Source organism: Argiope bruennichi, chromosome 2 (genome assembly GCF_947563725.1).
Source record: "Argiope bruennichi chromosome 2, qqArgBrue1.1, whole genome shotgun sequence".
Lineage (NCBI taxonomy): Eukaryota > Metazoa > Arthropoda > Arachnida > Araneae > Araneidae > Argiope > Argiope bruennichi.
In genome coordinates, this window is record NC_079152.1 from 23,559,425 (window position 1) to 23,586,579 (window position 27,155).

The 27,155-nt window shown below is 32.4% G+C and overlaps 1 protein-coding gene across 1 annotated transcript in view; it reads right to left on the reverse strand.

Moving 5' to 3' along the window:
* Positions 1-26,872, reverse strand: part of LOC129962128 (acid-sensing ion channel 4-A-like) — a 36,852-nt gene extending 9,980 nt beyond the window's left edge. Inside the window, exons 1-10 of the mRNA XM_056075867.1 lie at positions 26,418-26,872; positions 16,947-17,010; positions 15,291-15,442; positions 14,975-15,090; positions 14,622-14,782; positions 11,496-11,610; positions 9,783-9,858; positions 5,297-5,351; positions 5,080-5,129; positions 630-705 (exon numbers count right to left, since the gene is read on the reverse strand). Coding sequence (XP_055931842.1) covers positions 630-705; positions 5,080-5,129; positions 5,297-5,351; positions 9,783-9,858; positions 11,496-11,610; positions 14,622-14,782; positions 14,975-15,090; positions 15,291-15,442; positions 16,947-17,010; positions 26,418-26,872 — 1,320 coding nt within the window. The remainder of the gene's footprint in view (positions 1-629; positions 706-5,079; positions 5,130-5,296; positions 5,352-9,782; positions 9,859-11,495; positions 11,611-14,621; positions 14,783-14,974; positions 15,091-15,290; positions 15,443-16,946; positions 17,011-26,417) is intronic.
* Positions 26,873-27,155: the final 283 nt, after the last annotated feature.

Consider the following 27,155-nt stretch of genomic DNA (forward strand, 5'->3'; position numbering starts at 1 on the left):
GCTAGGACCTATAAAAGGAGCTGCAGCTGCCGGGGAGTGGTGGTGAATTGAGTAGTCGGAAGCGACAGAGAAGAGTGGTCGTGAACCAGATCGGAGAGTAGTCGGAATCGAGAATAAAGAACTGGCCTTCCAGAGTTAAGCGGAGAAGCGACGGAGTCAAACTAGTGCTGAACTAAGCTATGTGCTACTGTCTGCAGTAGAGTCTGTTGTATGCTGCTGTTTATGCTGTTTTGTATGCTTCTGTGGTATGCTGCACGTCTCGGCTGAAGATAATCGTCTTTTGTGCTGTATATAGTTGTCGTCTTTGAGCTGTCCTGTGTGTCTTCGTGTAAATAAACGTCGTTGTTTTATTTTCTACTGCCGCCTGGTGATTGAGCGTTCTTCACACCATATAACTTCCACTATCCAAACGAACCCCGGAAATTTCGCAACAATATATATTTGCTTACTTGATATTTGTTCAAGATTCTTTGGAAAAATTATTAGTTTCTTCTACCCAGAATAATATAAACATGCTAATATATACATTTAATTAAAATTTGGTATCCCACATTTCATGTATACTAGCATAAGAGAAAAAATTAACAATAAAGGCATGCAGTTTACTTATCGGACAATTGATCGCTTACATCGTATTTAGGTATGTGCCTATAAATCGTATGTTCCAATGTGGAAAAGTAAATCTTCAACATAGCCAAATTTCTCCTGCAAATAAAAAAAAACATATGTATCCATTTCTGCACATCAAAATTTTGATTACATCGCAATTCATTTATTTATTTAACAAAATAGTAGAAAGAAAATAGAATGTTTTGAATATATATAAAAGGCTCAAAAGATACAAATACAAAATTAAACTGTTAAACTATTGGGTTTTTTTTTCCTTTAGACAATATTCTTAAATGATTAAATAGTAAAGCTATTTCATAAATTATCCGCTCTTATAGTGGCCCAATGGTTAATTTTTAAACCGCTAAAAATAGACTTATAGTTCCAAATTGGAAAGATGTTATTAATTAATTTTAAATTGTTTGAATCAATAAATGCATTTCTGAAAAAGTTACGAAATCTATCAATAATATTTAACAAAATATTCTTGAGATTTTACCACTTTAAACAAAAATAATTCATTCCTCTGCGATTAAAACCAATCGAATTATGAAACGTTGAAAATTATCATTTTAGACATAAATTCACTCTTCTTGAAAGTGAGTTTAAAGGAATAGCTTGCATACTGAACTGAAATATTACAATGCTACTTTTCTTAAATTGTGCCTCAAAATAAATTTGTATTCGATTTCCAATTAAGTTAAACATCTATAACTCGGCCAATTTTAGAAATAAAGCACTTGATTTCTTATCGCAGGTTTTAAGGTGTTAACATGTTTTCCTAAATGTGACATACAGAACTGGGGATCGAATAAAAGTTAAAATTCATAATTTCTTGAAAAATATATTTATTGGCTCAAATAATGCAAAATAAAATTATCTCCGTCATTTAAAGCATTTACTTGCTTGTTTGTTATGGCACTTGCCACTGACAAGCCCGCTGTTACGAAGACAGCGACTTAAGCCTGAGGGGGAACGTCTCTTATTTTTTATAGCAGCGCCAACTAGGGCCAAGAGTACGACTTTGCCACTCACGCATCACTCATTCGCTTGCACAACCCCTTTTTACAGGAGGGCACATTCACACATCTCACAGATAGAACAACAGAAGAACAACCATGCCCAAACCGGGACTCGAACCCGGGACGCCCAGATCACGGGGAAGACGCGCTACCCCTATGCCAGGACGCCAGCTAAAGCATTTACTAATTGAAACCACATGTTTATATAATTCTATTCTAATATGTAGCTATGTAACACCTCTTTTTCCCCTTGAGCAGAGAGCGCACCCTTGTGGCGTTTTACAGAAACCCCTTATGGCGTTTACAGACAAGCAGTTGAACGGGAGACCTGCATCCTGAGGTCAGGTTTTTTTCTATGCGCATCCCTTGCGCTAACACCGAATGCTTTTGGCTGGAAACGGTGGAATCCCTCCGCCATACTGTTTACTTTAACTTATTTGTGTGTGTGTGTGTGTGTGTGTGTGTGTGTGTGTGTGTGTGTGTGTGTGTGTGTGTGTGTGTGTGTGTGTGTGTGTGTGTGTGTGTGTTTTGTAAATTTTGTACTGTAGCTGTGTTTGTGGGAAGATCACGGGGAAGACGCGCTACCCCTATGCCAGGACGCCGGCTAAAGCATTTACTAATTGAAACCACATGTTTATATAATTCTATTCTAATATGTAGCTATGTAACACCTCTTTTTCCCCTTGAGCAGAGAGCGCACCCTTGTGGCGTTTTACAGAAACCCCTTATGGCGTTTACAGACAAGCAGTTGAACGGGAGACCTGCATCCTGAGGTCAGGTTTTTTTCTATGCGCATCCCTTGCGCTAACACCGAATGCTTTTGGCTGGAAACGGTGGAATCCCTCCGCCATACTGTTTACTTTAACTTATTTGTGTGTGTGTGTGTGTGTGTGTGTGTGTGTGTGTGTGTGTGTGTGTGTGTGTGTGTGTGTGTGTGTGTGTGTGTGTGTGTGTGTGTGTGTGTGTGTGTGTGTGTGTTTTGTAAATTTTGTACTGTAGCTGTGTTTGTGGGAAGATCACGGGGAAGACGCGCTACCCCTATGCCAGGACGCCGGCTAAAGCATTTACTAATTGAAACCACATGTTTATATAATTCTATTCTAATATGTAGCTATGTAACACCTCTTTTTCCCCTTGAGCAGAGAGCGCACCCTTGTGGCGTTTTACAGAAACCCCTTATGGCGTTTACAGACAAGCAGTTGAACGGGAGACCTGCATCCTGAGGTCAGGTTTTTTTCTACGCGCATCCCTTGCGCTAACACCGAATGCTTTTGGCTGGAAACGGTGGAATCCCTCCGCCATACTGTTTACTTTAACTTATTTGTGTGTGTGTGTGTGTGTGCTAACACCGAATGCTTTTGGCTGGAAACGGTGGAATCCCTCCGCCATACTGTTTACTTTAACTTATTTGTGTGTGTGTGTGTGTGTGTGTGTGTGTGTGTGTGTGTGTGTGTGTGTGTGTGTGTGCGCTAACACCGAATGCTTTTGGCTGGAAACGGTGGAATGGTGTGTGTGTGTGTGTGTGTGTGTGTGTGTGTGTGTGTGTGTGTTTTGTAAATTTTGTACTGTAGCTGTGTTTGTGCAGATTAAAAATATTGTATTTAAAAACCGGCCCGTTCAGTAGAAAATCGCAACACACTCACTATAGCTATACGAATTAGCTATCGGTTCATGATAAAAGCGGACAGTTTCTATATAATAAAAAGGAAAAGGATAGTCTTAATGAATTGGTTCTTTGTAGCACGATTAAGTCAAAATAATGACTTCTTCGTGCTACAGTTTCTATAATTTTTTGCCACTATCACTTAGCAATTTCGCTGTCTATTCTCAAAATGTACAGATTACAGCCCAAATTTTTTATTCTTGCATTGAAATAAAGAGGAAATATTATCGATTTTGTATTGGATTTGCTGTTATATAGTATATAAGAAAATACCGACGCAAGCGAATTCTTAGCAAAGAAATGCTTTGAAAAATGAAGAGTTTTTGAAATTATTACATAGATGTTAGTGGCATAATACTTCTAATAGGCTACAAAGTAAAAATAAAATACACTACAAAATACAAAATAAAAATGCAATACTAGATATTATAATGCAATACTATACATACAGATGTATAAAAGCAGATTCATCATTCGTTAATTGTTATAACCTTGTGGTAATAAGACAAACATTTCCCTTTTAAGTCGCTAACATCACAAGAATATATATAATATATTTTATAACAATTTTTTTTGTATGTTGTAAAGTCTAAATTACTGTAAGTCATCTACTTCTTATTATTTTCATCTTTATATTTTATTTCTTGATTTGAGATTCATTTTAATCTATGATTAAGTTTTTGCATTCCTATGTTCCTATGATAAATATTTAGGAATTATAACAAACCTACAAATACTTCTGAGATTTCTAAACATTAAAAGATAATCCTTATACTCACATATACGTATATAATAATGCATCCATTACTTTTCAGAATCTACAGGCTTCATCCAGATTTCGATTATTGAATCCATATTTATAATGTCTCAAAACAAAAATCCAGTAAGTGAAAAATTTGGAATACTAATGTGGTGTCAGGGTACTTTTCCGTTAGCCGGGCGCAAGCGAAAAATCGCCAAATAATGTTGAATTCCGCCAAATTTGCGTTTGATTCACAATTGGCGACATTTGCGCCTGGTTAACGAATAAGTACCGGTAAATAGTTATAAATAATACACTATAATTGTCTAAATTTTGAAATAAAATCAAGAAAAGAAAAATGATTCAAGCAAAATCAAATAAGAATCCTTGTGTCTTATTCGATGTTTATACTAAACAATATTGAGACGAATACTCAAGATTCTTAAAAAGCATTTTGTAAAGGAAATGTTTTTGGAAATACAACAGGAGAAGGGTGAGTCCAATTTTTATTATGTGAAGAATGGGCTAACACAGAACAGGGGGGGGGGGTCTCTAGTAGCAATACAAGCGCAATTTTTGTGTAACTTAGACAGCATTCCATGATTTTTGTATTCTACAGAATACAGTTTAGAACTCATGTTTTTTTCATCATAAAATTTCTACATTTATTTTCTTTTTATTGATTTAACACTTTACTATAAATTTTCTTAATTTTTTTTTAATCAATTTCTATAAAAGTTTTCAAGTATTTCATATTTGTCAACCTTTTACACATCTTAGAATTTCGCTCTAAAAAAATATTTTTAAATATTGCTCATGTTAATAAAGTTACAAATAAACCATTTTGTATACAATGAATAAATAATTCAGCAATGAAATTTTTCAAAAATGAACATTTCTAGTCACAATATTTTTGCCAAATGTAAATGTAAATGTTATTCTGTATTTGTATCCTTTTTTCTATGAGTTAAATTGAATTTATTTAAGCTTAATTAAATTAGTTAGCTTAAATTAAATTTAGTTTTTTGGATTTTTTTTCTTACCTTTTATCTTCCCAGCTTCTATTTATCCTTGAATGTATATGATGTTCATACTGCAATATAAGAGAAGCAATACTTTAAAAAATGCCCGGCATAATTAAAATAATTGATTTTTGTGAAAAATCAGCTAAATAGGCTTTAACAAATGTAATTGGATATTCTTATTAATAAAAAATATTCTTAAGAATAAAATAATTGGAATCTGATGAAAAAGACATACTATTTCTTTTTCGGTTAATTCTGTAAGGCTTGATGTGACAACAAATATAGTGTCCCTGAAAAGAGAGGAGGAAAGTTAGATTATTTATTTCAATGTTCTATTGTTGTTTATTTAATGTTAGAAATATTATAATTTTCTGAAATGCCATGAATTTCACTTATTTAGAATTCAGATTTCAATAATTCATATAATGAAAATACATAATTACCATAAATATTTTTGTTGCAAGATAAAACACATTTATGAAGTAAAAAGAATATATTCACTGTAAGCATTATAAATTGTGGTAAGGATAATTTCCCTGAGACAATTCATCTTAACTTATACCTAAGATATAAAATGTGTTTATATCTGATATTATGTTTATATCTGATGTGTTTATATCTGATATTTAGTTCTGATATTTCATATCTGAAATCCTGCATTATTTTTATTGGGCCTTTATAATGTTAAATTGAATTGTTCTTAATTTAATTGAATTGAAAACTGTTTGATTGCCAAAGATTTTTCAGAATAAAACTGTAAAATATAAAAAAGTTTTTAACTAAAGACAAATGCTGAATATTCATTTATAAAGCATTTTCTTCAAAATGCGTTGAATTTATTACCATGTGAGTTGCATGAATCTAGTTTAGAAAGTAATTATTGGATTTATTACATACATAATGAACAGGAAAAGTCATATCACTAATTCTACGACCCTCCCGAAGGCACACGGATTAAAAAACTGAATGACCGGACCACCGCTACACCAGCACTGCCGAGATCTGTGGTTGAGCTCTAAGGGTACGGCCACGGTACAATCCTTCCCTAAGGCAGTACGTCCCGCCATCGATGGGAGGAACTAAACTTCCTCCTTTTCGTGTACCCTCCAGGGGGCGAGAACCAACCACCATGCTGGAAGCTTCTCATCCTCATTTCGAGGTGCCCCCTGGGGGGGGGGGATAATCATCACGAAAAGAAATCATTCATAATTATTTTCGCAATAATTTAGCATCCATTTAATACCATTCAATTTATATTGTTTAAATATTTATTCGATAATTAAAACAACGTGAATGGTGTTCCAGTATATGTTCAAGGCGTTTTCTCTTCCCTCTGACATAAAAAATATAAATCTTCAACGCTACGAGTGTTCAGATTTTTACTTTAAGTGCACCACTCATGAACACTTTGTACTTCATAGTATAATGAAGAAAAATCAAATATGAACTTGCGACAGTTTTTATCCATGGATCTAAGTTCAAATCTGATAAGGAACTACAATTTCGGTAAGATCATATACCAAATTTCATTTATTTAATTAGTTACGTTATTTTTTTTACAAATATACAGAATAATAGAGAAATAATGCCATAGGGGATTCTATAATATATAAAATTTTATACGGTGTGCCAAATCTGGTGCAAAATTTTATCCATATAGCTCCTTGCGTTTTGAAATTATGGGTTCGTTTGATCTCAAACAGGGACAGACATACTTTTTGAGTATGGATTTCGTCGAAAATTTGATAGAAATCTGCCAATTTGATGCAAAGAAGACGTACCAAATTTCATGCGTGTTGCTGAAAGTGTTTTTGAGTTGTCGTGTAGATATAATTCTAAAAATGTGCTTTCGAACTGAAGGTATGAGATGCGATAATTCTTTCAAATTTCGGATTTCAATTTTTTTTTTTTTTTTTATGCTTATAATACCTTTACTTTATATATTTCATTACAAAAAATTCTGAAGAAAAGTTTTAAAAATGCAAATATATATATATATATATTATTCCTTTCATATAAATAATATCATTCATTAATTTCATCCACCAAAACAGGGATATTTTAATTGAATTTCACATAGAATGATTGTGATTAAATCCATTTACGAATGCAAAGATTCGATGTACAGTTTATCTTCACTGGTATAATTGTCTAATATAATATATTTGAATCAAGTTATAAAATTAGTGAAATGTTATAAAGCAATTCAGGAGCAAGAATATTGCTCTTTTACGAAAATTTCGGAACTATTTAATCACTGTTAATTATTAATTTTGGTTAATATTTATTTTTTTTAATGAAAATTCATGATCAGGTGAATTATTGTTTCCTCTTTCCTGGTGAATGAAGGAAATACCACTCGGGGCAAAAGGTTACACAAAACAAGAAGTATCAATTTATTCTTAAAAATTTGTTACGTTTCCTTTAAAGAAATCCCCGGTGACTGAATGCAGTATTGCTAATGATTTTAATCATCAAACCATACTTTACAGGTCTTTTTTCGCGAAATTTTTTCAGAGTTTATTGAAAATTTTCTTTTATCAGTTAATGGACGGGAAATGGTGACCAAAGACAGGCAATTTAAAATCTGGAAATAAGAAACGTGTCACATCAGGTGATACTGAATTTGTCGAGCTATGTCTGAAAGTTTGTCAAAAAATTCACAATAAATAATTTGCACTCTGAGAGAGAGCATTATTGTGATGAAAAACCTCTAATTTTCACTCCACTTTTCAAAAACAATTTTGATGAAATGCTTTAAACAAACAGTGCAAAACACTGAAGCAATAATTTTTATTCTTTGTCTGGCCAGTTAGTAGAGAATCTTAACGCAGAGCAAAAGGAAAAGAAAAAACCATAGTTACAAAATCAGACAAAAAAACACACACAAAAAACAGAGACACTGTTTATCATATTAGTACTAATCAAGCATGCATTTAAAAAATTTCGAGAATGGAGTGGAGTTTTAAATAAGCAGAGTCAAGAATTTAATACGGCCAGTGATTAACTTGCTCTTGCAAGCTAAAAGGATTTAGCATTTACTTATATCGCCAAGAAAATTCCTTATTCAAGATAATATCAAGATTTGGAAAATTTAATTCCTTGTTGTTGTTGCTTATGGAACCTGTCATAGACAATCCCTCTGTCAAAGTCAGCAATTTTAAGCCGAGTTTTAGCATCTCTTGTTTCAGTAGTGCCATCTAAGGCCAAGACTACGTCTCAGCTATTCTTGCGTCACAGCTCTTTTCACTGGGCAGACTTTATTCAGACATTTCATTCACTGATCGTAATTTGGACCTGAATCAGAGAACGATCACCTCTGATTCAGTACACCCCTGTCTCTATCTGGAGGACTTTGTGGCTACGATAGATTTATACGTGCACTGTGGGCGGAAAATATTTGGCCGGCTTTGTTAGAGCTCACAAACTAAAGGACGCGAATCCAACGCCCTACCAGCCTTTTAGTTAGTGCCTTATTTATCGCTAGTCAAATCGTGAAATTTTCGCTTTAGCTACATGTATTGATTTAACTGTATTCTAGTAAAGAGTCATTTTAAGACGAACAGGGCAGATAAAAATAATTAACCAAGAATTAAACCTCTATAATACAAATGTACAAAATGGATAATGCTGGAAAGTTCGAGAACTTTCACGATCCATCCACTAAGACCCGAGATACACCCAGGTACGTCCTGATTGGTCTGAAAGATTCTAGCCCAGCCTCCTGGAACTATAAAAGACAGGCACTCTGAAGCTGCTAAGGAGTCGTGTGTGAGAGTAGTCGGAGTCGCCGACAAGTAACAGAGATTTTGGAGGATTAGACAGCAAGCAAGCTGCTGAATTAGCGATTAAATGAGCTGCGTCATTACTATTGATTGGTGGTATTTGTAGGAAAAATTTTTGTAAAAATATATAGTTTCATCAAATACAGTTTTGCATTAGTTAAATTTTAATTACGCCCGTGTCAAATTTTCAAATTCAAATTTTAAGGAGCTGATAGAAAATAAAGGAAGCAGCCCGAGCTGCATAACTTATAAAATTTGAAGCTTAAAAGTAATTTTTTAAGGAAGCCAATAGGACCAAGTTACATAAAATATTTAATTGAAAATTTTAGCGATTCTTCATACCTGCAAACCAGATGGTTGCCAAAGGTGGTTAGTTCTTCACAAGCAAAATACAAAACAAAGAATTAAAAAAATCTCCATTTAAGAGGAAATGAGGCAGTGTTAGACTCTCAGATAATGAATCAATTCCACACAGAGTCACTGCAAAGACAATGCAGGAATGAGGAAGGAATATAGTATATCCTTTCCCATTTAAGAGGAAGGGATATAGTGTTAGAGTCTCAGCTTAGGAATCAATTCCACTGACGAACCACTGCAAAAGCAATGTACACATTGAATTTGCCATTGATGGCCAATGAATTTCTCACGGAGATTTGGATTTTGTGATATCAACATTCAGATTGATGAATGAGTCTCAGAAGAGCCCATTTAAGAGGAAGGGATGTAGTGTTAGAGTCTCAGCTAAGGAATCAATTCCATTGACGAGTCACTGCAAAGGCAATGTACACATTGAATTTGCCGTTGATGGTCAATGAATTTCTCACGGAAATTTGAATTTTGTGATATCAGCATTCAGATTAATAAATGTGTCTCAGAAGGGCCCATTCGAAACTTAAAAAATAGGTTGAAAGATATATGAAGGAAGCGATGTTTTACCTGCACGGAAGACCACAGATGCTTCTACAATAATCCTGAGTCCGTTTCTCCTCTGCTTCGGCACATACTCTCTCCTCTGAAAAGAAACACATTGTTGATTCCACCCAGCTCAATTTTCTAAATTTTACAAAAGCAAAGAAAAAAAAACTGAAAGTCCAACAACCAATAACGATTTTTCTTTTCTTTTAGCATTTGTTGTAAACATCAGACTGCATTTACTAACGAAATACGAAATAAACGGAAGTGGCCTGCACGGAACATTTTCCTTCTTCGTAATAAAAGCGTTATCCGCTTCCTTTTCGCATCAAAATCCTAGACTTTGGTAAGGTCGTGGACATTAAAGTAGCGTTCACACGAGGCCAACCAATGCTCGGGAAAGGACATCACGTGCCCTCATTGGATCAGTGGCAAATGGTTGCCTTATCGGAACAACTATTTGCCAATTTGCCATTGCAGTCATGTGGTGTTTCTGAGATAGGCGTGATCTTCTATTGCTCGATCTCATACTAAAGAAGGTCTCATACTAAATGCTATTCAATGTCTTTATTTCCTTAGTTATCGCGCTTACATGCGTGAGATGTGCAGACAGACAGACACTTAGCCCTTTGATTCAAAATTTTGTAAGGATCTATACTTTAAATGTTGCAACTATGTACCAAATTCTATTCATCTAGCTTTTTAAAATTTGTAATTATCATAATCACTCAAACAAATTTCTTTGAATGAATTTCGTTCAAAATTTGGAATAAAATTCATGTATCCAATTGCACCCCTCTAGATCAAAGCGTGTTCGAATTAACGTATCAACAAATAGAGAGACATAATTCTGTTTATGATGTTTGTTGAACTCACTGTAGTCTGAAGCGTGTAGAATAGACAAAATTTCGAATTTCTTTGACGATTATAACATTTCTATTTCTTCTTTTTCCATAATTCGTATACGAGAGTATAAAAACGAGAAATAATCAGTATTGGTTGCAAAAAATTCATTTTTTCCCCTTGAGGAATTTGAAAAATTGAGATAAATTTGTTAAACGACAGTATTTTTCATTTATCATTCAGAAATCTAATATAAATTTTCAAAAAACTCTTAGATAATGCTAGGACACGTTAGTTAAAGTAAATGGACTTTAACAATCAAAACAGTTAGAATAGCGGAACTTTCGAAATTTTTTATCAATTTTCTATAACTTGTTGCCGTCCGTAAAAGGTATTTTATCAGCAAAGACAGTAATTATGAAGATTTAAGCTTCGTGAATACTCTAAAACATCAAATAATGTATTTTGAGCATAAATTTGAGAAACTGATAATAAGTAACAAATTGAGAAATTTATGCTAATCTTTTATCTTTTAAGAATAGATTATATCATTTATCTTTTAAGAACAATATTTTTTCCATACAAAATTTATAGCTTTTGAAGAAATGTACTGCTTAATTGAGTTGACGGAATTGTGAATTGAATATTTCTATCCATGATTTATATATTTAAATAAACACAGAAAATTTCTGAAACTTTGAAATGAAACAAGAAACTTCTCATTTACCACTTTACTACTATATAATTAAACAATATATATTCTTGCTCAATCTTTGAAATATCTAATATGAATTAACAAGTGACATTAAATCTATTAATGAAGCATCTTGTCCATTTTTTGAACTAAACTAATAAGTGTTAGTTCTTTCTAATTGCTTAAAATTAATTCCTTACCTTCTGTGATTTTTTCTGGATCATAAGGCAGCTCTTTGTAGAAAAGGCTTAAATTCTGAGTGACGAATTTGCACTTTAGGTTTTGGTAATACTGAGAACACCCCACCGTACACAACTGTTATACAAAAAACATTAAGAGATATTTAAATAAATATGATATGAATCCGAAAAAAAAAGAATTGATATATCTATTTAATACTTCAGAAATAAACACAGGAGACATAATTTGTGTTATATAAGATCATTTTATATCGATTTGGGGTATAATAATTTGATTCGATACGATACAATCATCTATTTATAGGTTGGAATATCATATTTCCAAAAAATGTTAATAAAAAGACGAATCATGTTACTGGTATTTTATAACATAGGATTTATTTTGATTCGAAAATACCAAAAATCCAAAGAGCAGCATTTTTTGTTAAACTTTTAAAAATAATGCCGAAGTTGAATTTAAAAAGTGAATAACTTAATAGTTTTACTGTAGAAGAGGACATCAACAATTTCCGAGAAATCAACAATAAATTCCGGTTTTTATCAAATAAATCTCTTACGCAGATTTCGAATTAAATTAAATTTTTCTATCATTTCTTGTCGAGAAATTTTCAGCAAATCCACTTCACGGTAAAAGCAGAGAGAAAAAGAGATAATTACCCTCGAAGTAAGTCTCCTTTTTAAATTCTTCTGCCACGGCAAATTGAAGTAATCCGTACAGTTTGTCTTGTACGGCAACGGGAGCAGCTCAATCGAGGTCTGTAAACACAACAAAATATTTAAAGGAGGTCCCTTCCTCTTGTTAAAAACATGCTTGAGGCTTAATTGCTCTATCTATAGTTTATTTTTAAAACACTTTCTTAATTATAAACAACGTAAAGTGCATAAAAAATGTATTAACTAAGTGTAAATCCAGTTATTAAAATAAAAAGATTTCTTGTTATTATATGCACTTAAATGTACTTTAAAGAAATTTATTAAAATTAGCGGTATAGCAGTTGCTTGAGATTCAATGGCGCCAAATGTGGTGGAATGAATATCGTTATGATCCGTGCAGTGGAAGCAAAAGGATTTATGTTTTCGGGAATATTTCTTTACTGATCACATTTCACACAAAACAAACACAAACTCGAAAGACAAGACATTAACGAGAGTTCACTTTAAAGAACAGCATCTCATTTCATTATAATAAAAATCGCAATGCACTATGGGATGCGTTCCTAATCAGGCAACGCCATCTATTATCCAAAAGAGAAGATAGAGTAATGCACCTACAACAGGGGGGAATAGATATGATTGAAAAACTCGATTATTCTTTAATTTTAAAGTGCAGTGAAGATGTTTTTTATGCAGTGTCATAGTCCGCCGTTAATAAGAGAAAACTTCGATATTTTGATTAATTGTCAATTACAAATGCAATCAAAATTTTTTAAAAACTTTCTTTTTAAGCACTTACAAGCTAAGAAGAGACTCTGCCAAATGTAGGAGCTCTAAGTCCAAAGATTTAACCTAAGAGCAGTTTGAATTATATTTCCTTCATAAAAGACTCATTATGGAATTCCAGGAAGCATTATGCAATTACAGACAGCATTTCAAGTTTTATACATTACTAGGATAAACCAGTGGAAGATATCTCCTAGAAATTTCCACATACTAATAAAGGCGTCATATCTCCTTCTCTCTTGAATAAAAATTGGGAGCCTTAAGTCGCTAGTACTCAGATTTTTATTTTCAACTTCGCACACACAAAATCTCATGTTTCGTAATAGTATAGTGAAGAAAACTGAGTGTGCATTATTTGACGATCTTGAAATCAAAATCTGACACAGAACTTCAATTTAGTAATTAAATACAATTTTTGTAAGTAATTGTAATTTTAGTAAGTAACTATTAATTGTAGTAATTGTAATCAAGTATTAAATCTCATTTATCTAAATTGTTGCATTTGTTATCAGTACCATGATCTCCTTCATTAATACTGAAATGTTGTATATGGCCATTTATAACATGATGGTATAACATTTTCAGCATATTGTTGACCGATAAGATATCCAATTAGAGCATATAGGTGTGTAAATAAGTAAGACTTTCTTTTATTCTTTTATTTTTGAACTGTTATTCTTCAACGTTAGGATCACAGAAAAAGGGGTATTTCATTAAAATGCCCTTTTTTGTCAAAATTTCAAACTACTTTTCCGGGTTCATGTTCTAAGTAACAAATATAGGAATTTTTATTCACTGTTGTTGTTGTTGTATGGTTTATTGGCGCAAGAGCCATTTTTGGCTATACTGCGCCAAGCTTACGGTAAAATCAAAACAGACATTTAAACCAAAACGATTTTAAAAGTTAGTGTAAGTAATTAAAACTCCATAAAAATGTTGATACAAATATTATAAAACTATTTTAACGAAAGACAATGATTAATGTAAATGCAAAATAATCATGCAATGAAGACTTATTTTACAAAAAATGAAAACCATACGAAAAAGGTGTTAAATACAGTTGGGGAAGCGTATAGCTCTTAAAAATTTTAAAAATATTTGGATGGTATTTCTCACCCACCAAGTATTGCAAGTTAAGAGAAGACGAGTTGAAAAAATTATGACGATGAGCATTAAAATCAGGACAATCAATTAAAATATGTTTCACACTAAAAGCAATATGACAAGTGGGGCAAATTGGCACCCTTTCACGCAAGATGAGATGACGATGAGTAAAGCGGGTGTGTCCTATACGGAGGCGAGTCAATTTCACATCAACCTCCCGTATAGGGTGAACAGGCCATAAACCAACTGTAGGCTTGACGGAATGAAGTTTATTCTCGGTCTTCAAATCCCATGTTAATTGCCATGTTGAATAAATATGTTTTATGAAAAATCTCTTAATGTCGCAATATGGAAGTTTATGGGACAAAAAAGTATCTGCAGATTTTGCAGCTGAATCAGCTTCTTCATTCCCAGAAATGCCTACGTGACTCGGGATATAACTAAAACGGATATGAAAACCTTTAGTTTTCATATCCTTTTTAGCTCCATTTCTACTGAATGAATGTGAATTTTTATTCACATTCATTCAGTAGAAAGGGAACTAAGGATCATATATTTTATTTGAACCACTCTGCGTATTACCTTTTGTATTGTGAATGTGTAGATGTACCCTGATCCAATGAGGTGGCCGTCAGTGTGTATATCCGGCGCTGTGGAGTCGTCATGTACTGTCACGATGATGCCTGGTCGACGTCTTTTCTCCATGAATTCATCGGACTCCAGATCAATCAACAAAGAAAGATCTGCACACACACAAAAAAAAATATTCCATGGCAATGGCGACAAACTTCAAACTTAGTACCTAGTATCTAAATCTATCTTTGAAATGTGAACTTTGCCATAATGTGTTTCAAGAGCATAAAAACAATCTGTACGATTGAATTAGGATCTGTGAGTTCAAGCATGATTGATAGAAACAAATGTTTTCCACTTACCATTAGCTTCCTGCCAGAAATCTGCCTCCCTCGCCTCCAGGACGTGGCCTTTGCTATTTCTTGGTGGTATAGTCCAACAGTTGCCGTAGTCGGGATCATAGGAATATTGTAGAATTCTGAAGTAATAGAAAAAAGCACGTAAATGAAGTCATAAATGCATATTGAAATTATATTTAAACCAATTAGTTTTATGCATTTATGCTCAAAATTTCAAAATTCTGAAAGGAATGACGATTTCATATAAATTGTTTTAGGGTTTGTGTCATAAGAATTAACTTTTTATTCATTTGATAAATCTGAGGGATTCAGAACTCACTGTGAGCATTCCTCTGCTCCCATCTGTGGGATTCCATTGAAAATGCAGCTCTGAATCATATCAGCTGAGTGTCCCAGCTGCTCTTTCATTGCCAGATTTTTCTCAGAAAGCAGTTGGAAGATCACTTCACCAATATAGAACTCTGAGATGGTCTGTAACCGAAAAACCTCTTTGAGCGAGAAATAATATAAATAATTATAATTTTCCCAACATTTTCCTTAGCAATTAAATAAAAATATACACACGAGAATTTAGTTATGAAAACTTCTCAACAATAAGAGTAAAGGGCCTACACTTGAGCTTAGCTACTTACTGTCTTTCTCAGCATTCTGCATAACAGTAACATAAATATGCATACATTGGATTTTAGCTGATGAGGTCACAACAAAAATTCGGTTTTTCAAAAATGGGAATAAGTCAACCATCTAACTCTCCGACCCGCCCGAAGGCACACGGATTAAAACCATAAAACTGAATGACCGGACCGCCGCAACAGCAACATTGGCGGGAACTGTGGTTGAGTCCTAAGGGCCGCCACCGGCCACGGTACAACCCTCCCCGAAGGAAGTACGTCCCGTCATCGATGGGAGGAGCCAGATCCCCCACCTATTAGTGTACCCTCCAGGGTGGCGAGATCCAACCACTATGCTGGAAGCATCTCATCCTCATTTCGAGGTGCCCCCCCCCGAGGGACAAAATGGGAATAAAGAAAAACTGAGTACAGGAAGTAAAAAAAAAAACATCATTAAATAGAAAATGATTGTAAAGATTAATTTTAATATTTAACAAATTTTACAATACATTTTAATTAAATAGATAGGTAGTAATTATAATAAGTAATAATAATTATAATAAAAATTTTTAATAGTTTTAAAAATAATTTCAATAAATAAGAAAGTAATTTTTATAAAGCACTTTCCACAACTATGTAATAAAAAAAATAACCTTCTTAATTCATATGTTTAACTATAGCTTAAAAAATATAAATATTTTCTGTGATTGTTTGGATCGAATGCATTGCAGTAAAGTCGGTAAATATATTAAAGGGTTAAAAATTTGCTTACGATCACTGGGAGCATATTGTGTAGACGTATTTAAGTTATGAAAATCAGAAATAAAGAAATTCTTATAATTTCGAAATTTTAATTCCAGTGAAGCAAAATAAGTTCGGATTACAGACGATATTTCAGCAATACGCTCATAAGAAATTCAAGAGAATGCAAAGAAGCTTTCAAGAAATCTTTAAAAACTGATAAATTTGTATTGCTGCTTCGACTTAATGCATTGTAATAGAATCATCAAATGTATATTAAAGACTTTAAAAAATTATTTATTTACTGTTACTGAAAACGTAACGAATGGACCCATTTAATTAATGAAAACAATCAAATTGATCCCAATAAGAAAAAGTTTTGATAGTTTTTTACGTCACGCTCATTAAATGATCCGTTTCCTTTCAGCAAATAGCAAAAAATTCCCGGAAGAAATAAAATCCAAACAAACATTCATTATTACAGAAGGATCTACGCAGTATTATTTTCCTATTTTTTATTTAATTTAGGCTTTTCCAAAAGATGACGAAAATCAAAATATATTGCAGACGCTTTTTAAATTTTTTTCCGCTTTTCAAATTTATTGAGAGACGTATTTACTCACCAAATTGTAAGGATTGGCTGCACACTCCTCTGCTTTGTACTTGCAATATTCACTTTTCCGGAACCTAAAACAAGAAAAAAAAAAGAGTTCTTAAATTTAATTAAATATTAAAAATATGATCTTAGATAGGGGGAAATTGTGTAACATTGCCCTTTCAAATGGGCCACTGGGGTCTAAAGCATTTTCCTGAAACATATTATTAAGATTTTAAAACATATTTTGATACGACCGGAGTTTAACCGCCTGCTTGGCACAATTTTCAAAAATCGCCAACTCGCCAACAACGGTCTAGCGTCGTGTTTTGCGAAATGTTCAAAAGCGAGGGAGCAGATGTCCAATTATAACGCATAATGAAGGCCAAAGATAATAGGTTTGCCAGTCTGGAGGTTGCCAGCTTTGGCGTGTTATCACAACTTGGCGAAGAAGAGTGTTAAACTCCGGTTCACCCCATATTTTTTTGAAATAGTTATTTCCTGTAAATAGAATTGTTTCTTGTAAACTCCCGAAATATCCATAATTCCTTTTCTTTTACTGCCTATTCTCAGATATGGAAATCCTCTCGGCGCATGCGCCGGAAAGCTTTGATTTTGCCAAAACAGGTGTGAGATGAAAGATGGTGGAGTAGATGTTTGTATTTTGTTTCACAATGCAGTAAATTATCAGCTTAATTAGATAGAGAAGTAACCCGGATAATCCACAAAATTAAACTGGCCAAATGAACAATAAATACAGAAGTTCCAAATTAAAATAAAGTAGTATGATGCAAAATGATCAGCTGAAAAAAAGAAACCTGGCCAGGAAGAAACACCTCTGACTGGATGAAGGTCAAGACTTACAAAGAATTTCGGAAATTCAGTCATCTAATCCATTGACTTAAATCGCCCAAAACAGATAATCAGGAGTTCCAGAAACGCACAGCAGTATAAAATTTTTATTAAGTAGTGAATTAAAAAAAAATTGCTTGTGACATACATTCAAAATAAAAAAACATGTAATAGTTTCATTAGAGACTGTAATGGAAATCTAAGTTATGCAAAATATTGTGAGGACTTTTCTAAAAGTCTGGGCAGTTGATATTTGAAAGAAATGAAGTTGCTTTCATAAAGTATTGACACGCGAAACGAGTAGCATGTAACATCGTAATTAGGGATTGCAATACCGGACCAAAATTTCAATACCGGTATTCGGTATTTTATAGATCTTAATACCGGGATACCGGGTTTAATACCGGTATTAGAAATTTTAGAAAAAGAAAGAAAACCAGGTGTTCTTTGTTTTATTTGCCAGTTTTATAAAAGAGTGTAATATCACAAAAAATAATATGGAACTTATAAATTATAACAGTATATAAAGAATCACAAAAAAGTAAAGAAACAACTTATTTATTTAAATCACAAAAAAAAAAAAATTGTAAATATCACTATTCAGTCTGTGGTACTAATACAAATTTTTGAAATATGATCTTAAAAAACATAATGCATCAGTTGTACTGTCATTAAAGCTGAAAAGTAATTTTGTGTAAAAATTACCAGCTGTCGTAAACGCTCTTTCGGCATCTACGTCTACGTTCTTCAGATAGTGATTTGTGCTGTTCTTTCATGATTGCAACATGAAATTTATTGTTGCATTAGCTGTTAATAAATTAAAATCTCTCCGACATAATGCCTCTATAGTCAGTTTTATTGGAAGTTGAACTGGTATAGTTCTGGATATTAAGACGAATTCACTGTCTGAAAAAATTAATTTGCAGGTTTAAGTTGATTATTGCTTTTTGGATTGGATTTCTAAATTTCAAAAACCGTTCCATCATTAGGAGTAAACTGTTCCAACGTGTCTTAGAATATATTATTGACATATATTGTGTTTTATTTTCAGTTAGTATATATATTTTTAATATGAAATTTTTTGTAGGGGAAAGTTTAAATATCTTAAAAATTTTTCGAACTTTATAAATTATAGGAAGCAATTCTTGATGGGTTAATATTTCATCCTCATTAGCAATATCTTCTTCCACAATTACATTGTCATTATCTTCATTGTCAATATCACTCTCACTCTTACTCTCTTCAATGTCGGAATCCGAAGTTTCTATATCCACAATATTTGGATTCTTCTATTCTTTATTTTTTTGGTATATTTGGTATTTGGTATTTACACCTAATTGAAATCCATGAGCAAAGCACAATTGCTGATTTGCACCAATCAACTTTCCAAATTTTTTCATAACTGTTGCTCTAGGAGTCGTTATAGATACAATATCTTCTTTCAGGGATAATCCATGTTTCGCTAATTTAGATTTAAGCAATTAATTAAGCCATTAATTAGCTAATTAATTTCGCCAGTTGGGCAGATATAAAAACAAAAACGTATACTATTTTGCTATGTTGGCGATCCCTGTGGAGACAATTTAAAATATTTCTAGTAAATACCGAAAAACCGGTATTTAAACTTGTGAATACCGGTATTACGAAATTGTAAAATGGCTCAAAATACCGGTATTCGGTATCCCGGTATACCGGTATTGCAATCCCTAATCGTAATTAATCATTAAATTAGTCATATCTTTAAAAAAACCTAAAATTAGTACTTTTCAATGAATTTTCATTAGAGCATTAAATTTGTAACAATCAGTTTTATTTATTAAAATTTCGTTTTTCAGAGTTTTTATTTATATGTCATCTTATGCCAAACCTTTAAAAGATGTATAAACGGTGCTTTATTATATTACATTTTTTACAAAATTAGTTTTCTCATCATGAATATAGAACTCTAAAATATTCATATCTCGATAAACGCTAAGTTAGATAGCAGGCGTTATACAGGGTGGTTATAATTAAACTTCCCCTATAAACAGCATCCTACAACGCAAAAGGGTGGACGGATTGCAGTGAAATTTGGTATATATGTTACCGTTAAAGTATATAATGCAGTTATTTCATAGAATACCTAGTTATTCGATGAAATAACTGATCGTGTCCGTTAAAGTGTGTAATATGTTATTAATTTGACATTTTAACTAGTTATTCTATGAAATAACTAGGTATTCTATAAATTAACTAATGAGAGACAGTTAAAGTGTAAAATAAACAATTTATCTAAAATGAAATTAAACTAATGATAGACAATTAAAATGAAAACGAAGCAATATATCTAATTTATGCAACGTATAAATGGTATTTATGGAAAAGTACCATAAAATCATTTGTTACAACAAGGATTACTAAAATGACGCTTGGAATTACAAAGAACATTATTTCTAAAACAAAAACATTTTTTTATTTCTAAAACAAACAAACAAAAACATAAATGCAGTAGGGGTGGAAGGTAAATGTATTTGTCGTGCGAGATACATGATATAGATTATTTTACACTTTAACGGGCTGCAGATCGTTATTCTATGAAATAACTAGTTAAACAATGAAATACAAGAGAGTTTTACACTTTAACAGACACGATCAGTTATTTCATGAATAACTAGTTATTCTATAAAATAACGGATTTAATACTTAAACGGTAACATATAGACAATACACGAGATGCACTCACGGAATTTCGAAAAAAAATTAGTTCCAAAATATCCACAAGACGGCGCCTTTTTCTAGAAAAACATTAAATTTAACATAATAAATGACCAAAACAGAATCCAGAAACAATATATTTATTGACTAGTTTCTGATTATCTTGTCCTCTAATCACATTAAGTAAAAGTAAGGAGAAAATAACAGTACACTGTTTGAGAATTAAAAAAAAAAGTAATTCTGTTTACAGAAACAGGAACAGATTAGGACGAAATGGCACAAGAGGAGCAGTTGTTAATCGTTGTGCAGGATGATATAGGGGAAAAGTGCTCCATTTGATCACCCTCTTTTACTTGCAAAATTTTTAGTCGATGGACAGTGTGTTCAGCAGCAGATCGTAACTGATCATTTGTGATGCATCGCACATGAAGCGTTATGGAGTTCGTTAAGTCATTCAAAGTCACAAAACCCCTTCCTCATTACAGCCGGAAACATCGATATAAAACATGACAACGACTGGAAACATTTCTTACTTTTGTTTTGCATAAAACTTCCTCTTCTTCGCAAGCATGCAAATATCGACATTTTTTCCTAGAACTGATAGAGTTTCTCGGTTTTAAATTTTATTACTCATAATTCAGTTATTACACATTATTAATATTGCCACATTGAAGAAAGACAGTCGAATCTCCATGGCCGAATGGTCATGGCATTGGTCTCATGATCAAGAGACCTGGGTTCGAATGTCGCTAGAGACAATGCGATTAATAGTATATGTAAATATTTAAATACTTAATTTCTCGATTTTATGTTTTCCTTAATTTCATGTTACAGAAGATACTGGACATTTCTTTAGTTTACCAGACAAGTGTTCTGGACTTTTCTTACTGTCTCCAGAAAAGTATTCTGGAACTTTCTTTGCTTGTATAAAAGCAGAAGATTTGTCAGTTACTGTATTCTCAGTTCAGAGTTCAGTTAATAAATTGGTTTATATTTACCTCTTGTGTGTGCCATTCAGTTCTATACTATAGCATCTACGTGACAATATTGTTCTGAATTATTAATATTGTTTCTGTACTCTGTTTTTGGTCATTTATTTTGTTAAATTTAATGTTTTTCCGGAAAAAGGCGCCTGCTGGTGGACATTTTGGTACTAAAAATTTCTTTTCAAAATTCCGTGAGCGCATCTCCTGTATAGTCTATATGCCAAATTTCGTAGCAATCCGTTCCCCCGTTAGCGTTGTAGGATGTTGTTTATAGGGGGAGTTTAATTATAACCACCCTGTAGATTCGCTCTATCAATTCTTTAAATTTGTGCCAAAATTTTTGAAACGTTTTATAAGAATATTAATAATTATTACCAATTCAGTATCTAATTACATGCAAATGTACGAAATCCAATGAGACTCGAAATGAATCAGTAACGAAAATGAATCAGTCATAATCAGTGATGTTGAGATGGTAGAGAATAGATTTACCCAACGTAATAGAAACTATCAAACTTTGATAATTATAACTTTGAACTAATAATTATATATGAAAATATGATTATTAGAAAAATACGAGAATTGTATTAAAAATACACGTAATTTATGTAATTATTAATATGTATATGCGTGATGACTAAATATTATGTCTATAAAGTGTCTTGTCTATAAATAGTTGTGAGGCGAATGTTAATAGTTCCAAATAAACTCGAAACGAATACTTCGTCGAAAAAACAAATGGGATAAGAGCAAAATTATTTAAATCGAATCTTTACTTGACTATTAATGAAAGTATTTATCTCATCATCCTGTATGCAAAATTAAGACTGGCGAAAGAAAAGAGAGGGCTCAATGAAAATCATGTGATTTTAGGCCCGTACACAAATACACTTCATTTACAATAAAAATGAATTCTCAAAAGATGTTTTTCAATTTGAATGGCATATAGTAATAGCTAAAACCTTTAGATATGTCATAGAAGGTCACCTCCTCCTTCCATCATTATCCTTTTTCCAGAAAATTGTAAACACATTATTTTACAGTACAATCTCTTTTAAGAAAAATTGTGGCAGAGTTCCTAGCCATAACTATTATAAAACATTTGTCTCGTCGAAAAAACAATTGGGATAAGAGCAAAGTTTTTTTAATCGATTCTTTACTTGGCTATTAATTAAGGTATTTATCTCATCATCCTGTATGAAAAATTCAGATTGGCGAAAGAAAAGAGAGGTCTCAATGAAAATCATGTGATTTTAGGCCCGTACACAAATACACTTCGTTTACAAAAAAATGAATTCTCAAAAGATGTTTCCCATTTGAATGGCATATAGTAATAGCTAAAACCTTTAGATATGTCATAGTAAATCACCTCCTCCTTCCTCCATTATCCTTTTTCCAGAAAAATATAAACACATTATTTAACAGTACAACTAGGGATTGCAATACCGGTATACCTGGATACCGAATACCGGTATTTTGAGCCATTTGTACAATTTTGTAATACCGGTATTCACAAGATTAAATACCGGTTTTTCGGTATTTACTAGAAATTTTTTAAATTGTCTGCACTATATGTTCAGGTATCGCCAACATAGCCAAATAATATACGTTTTTGTTTTTATGTCTCCCTAGCGGGCGAACTTAATTAGCTAATGAATGGCTTAATTAATTGCTTAAATCTAAATGAGCGAAACATGGATTATCCCTGAAAGAAGATATTGTATTCATAATGACTCATGGTGCAACAGTTATGAAAAAAGTTGGAAAGTTGATTGGTGCAAATCAGCAATTGTGCTATGCTCATGGAGGAGTAATTAGAAGTAAGAGATGTATTATACCAAAAAAATAAAGAACAGAAGAATCCAAATACCGTGGATATAGAAACTTCGAATTCCGACATTGAAGAGAGTAAGAGTAAGAATGATATTGACAATGTAATTGTTGAAGAAGATATTGCTAATGAGGATGAAGTATTAACCTATTAAGAATTGCTTCCTATAATTTATAAAGTTCGAAAAATTGTTAAGATATTTAAACGTTATCCTACAAAAAATGCCATATTATAAAAATATATACTAACTGAAAATAAAACAGAATATATGTTAATAATAGATTCTAAGACGCGTTGGAACAGTTTACTCCTAATGATGGAACGATTTTTGAAATTTATAAATCCAATCCAAAAAGCAACAATCGACTTTAACCTGCAAATTAATTTTTCAGATAGTGAATTCGACTTAATATCCAGAACTATATCCTCTCTACTTCCAATGAAACTGACTATAGAGGCATTATGTCAGAGAGATTTTAATTTATTAACAGCTAATGCAGCAATAAATTTCATGTTGAAGTCATGAAAGAACCGCAAACATCACTGTCTGAAGAATTATATATTACATTGAAAAATCGCACAGAAGAAAGGCATACCGAAATAGAAAATGTCTTATGGTATTTACATAATTTTAGAATTAGCGATAAATAAAAAAAAAATTCAACGAACCAAAATACAATACAGAAATCAGTTATATCCAAAACCATCCGACGAGAAATTTATTTATTTGAAGATGTGGGATTTAGAGGTAAGTACTTGGAAAAAGTATATCGCGCATTGCTAACAGTACCACCAACTAGCGTAGATGCCGAAAGAGCGTTTTCGACAGCTGGTAATTTTTACACAAAATTATGTTTCAGGCTTAATGACAGTACAATTGATGAATTATGTTTTTTAAGATCACATTTCAAAAATTTGTAATAGTACCACAGACTGAATAGTGATATTTACACTTTTTTGTGATTTAAATAAATAAGTTGTTCCTTTACTTTTTTGTGATTATATACTGTTATAATTTATAAGTTACAAATTATTTTTTGTGATATTTACACTCTCTAACAAAACTGGCAAATAAAACAAAGAAACACCTGTGTTTTCTTTCTTTTTCTAAAATTTCTACTACCGGTATTAAAACCGGTATCCCGGTATTAAGATCTGAAAAATACCGAATAACGGTATTGAAATTTTGGTCTGGTATTGCAATCCCTAAGTATAATCTCTTTTAAGAAAAATCGTGGCAAATTTCCTAGCCATGACTATTATAAAACTGTGGTCTCATATACACATCAAGACCTTCCAATACATTATCAATGATCCTCCATTGTCTTCCATTTCGAGAGATATTACAAAATAAAACTTTGATACAACTGTCAACCTGAACAACTGGAACAATCCGCCAATTTCTGTCGCTATCTTTACAATTTTGCCATTTTGAAATGCAGATATTCAATCATAATGCTCTATCACCATTGTGCAATTTTTATTTATGCTTTTGTAGCTATTCTTTTTTATATATTTATTGTAATAAGACGTAATTCAATTTAATTCAAGATGCAAAAATTGACTTATATCTCTAAATTATTTATATTAATATATTAATACTAACCGTCTTAGAAGAACATACTAATAATATTAATATAGTCATGTAAATGAATTTTGATGAAATACAAATTATCAGAAAAAAAGCAGTGTTTTAAATTATGACTGCATAATAATGATAAAGCATTGTAATTAGTTAGCTATGCTTGTAAACTGGTTAAATAAATTGGGGTGAAAATTGGCGCAATCGATCCAGTGGCTGTTGTTGGAGGCTCTGCCTAAGTCTTATTTTATGATATCTCTCGATAGCGATGTTAGAAGGGGCAAACGACCCTTGATAGTGCATTTAGGGATTCTGACATTTTATAAAAAGGAAAACTGACAGATCTAGTAGCTGTGACTGACAACATATGTCAACAGTTTTTGCCACAAAGAATATAAGGTGAAGTAATACATTTAAAAATACCAGTCGTGGATGGATGGTGGTTGTAAGAAAGTTACAGTTAAAGTTTATATCAAATAAACGCTTGATTGGAGAAAATAGATTTCTCAAGTAAAAAAAATTACAATCCGATCATTATTACTGGAAACAAGTATCTTATTAATTGTATATACTTTCGCATACACGAAATATACAAAAAAAAAAAAAAATTAATAATCGAAAAATTCGAGTTCAAGGTTTTCACAAATCTCCACATTTCATAGCTCCTTGTGTCTGAAAAATTCATTATTCTAATTATGTCTGTCTGTCTGTGAATACAGTAGTTTGTAAACGTTATGAGCTATTAGGAGGAAATTTGATAGGTCGTCTTTTCATTAGATGAGTAGGATTCTATCTTGAACAAAATTCGAAAGAAGGTTTTTTTTTTTTTTTGCCAATGAAAGTGTGCATTATAATCACTCGAGTAATGAGCTAGTAAATGTAAATTTAATGAGCTACATGGATGAAATTTGGTATACAGCTTTAGCATCTAAAGTGAATCCGTATCAGATTTTGAGTGAACTTCATCAATGGGTTACATCTCTGCCAGACGATACATTCGCATGTGGATATACGCGATAACTCAAAAATTTAAGTAATTATTTAATTAATTATTCATTATTATTTTAAGTAAATATTTGAAATCTGACAAGTAATCTTATAAAATTGTAAATCTGCGTCAAATTTTCGATTAATTAGTCAAAAAAAATTGTCCAAAATTAATTCTTCACTATACAACTAAAACACGAAACACTCATGTACAGGGTTCAGAAAATGAAAGAATAAGCAAACATTTATGGGCTTGAATATTTATTTGGGTATCATGGAGAAGATAGCCACAATGTATGGAGAACGCGAGGATAATCTGGGGAGATCAGTGGATCTTCCCACTAATTTGTAAATATGTTTTTATGAAAAAATCCGTCTGAACTTTAACAGAATTTATTGAATTCATTAAATTAAAAACACAACATTGTACATAATCGTCTCTTTGAAATAAGCTATTTCTTGCTTAACGAAATTTAAAAAAAACACACTAAATAAAGGAACTAACATAATGGTCATTATATTAGCTTTCATTAAATCCTGGATACGAAATTAAAACTAAGAACCAACCTGTTAGTGTTACATAGAGTGATAGCTGGAAATTCAGCCAGGCCATCATTTTCAACTTCTATCTGGACAACTGAAGGCTTCTTTCTGTACAGCACAGAGAACTTGTATGTCTGGTAAGCAAAACCTGATAAGCAACCTGTTAACACAATAAACCAAAGGATCCTCTGCACTGAAGTCTTTGATGCAAATACTTTGTTTACGCCACTGATAGAGGAATCCGAGAGAGCTTTCACAATGTAACTAAAGACGGACTGATCAAAATGTTTCGATCGAGGAGTGCTTCTATTTGTATGAGGTGTCGCGTATAGGGACCAGTCCGGATCGTCGAATTGCTGCTGATGTTTGTAATTGTTGGGACAATTAGGAACATCGCATTCACGTTCTGTAATGCGGATTTCCAGAGTCTTTCTGGGATCGTAGTCCAGTGGATATGTTTTGCAGATACAGTGCTTCATTATCATCGAAAAGAATAAAGCTCAATTGATGTTCTCATTTGCATGGCTTAAAAGCATTTCACCTGCAACATAGAATAGAAACACTTGATGTCAATGCATTTTATGAACATCTTAAAATACACTGGTATGTAATATCAAATGAATGACCATGAAATAATATTTTATATTAACTGTGTTAAGTTTTATAATAGCTTTTTGGTGGCTGAAAATGTACGTCATTCTCAGAATCTAATGGAACTCAAATTCATGACATTGAAATATGAAAATTTTGAAGCCTATTCTT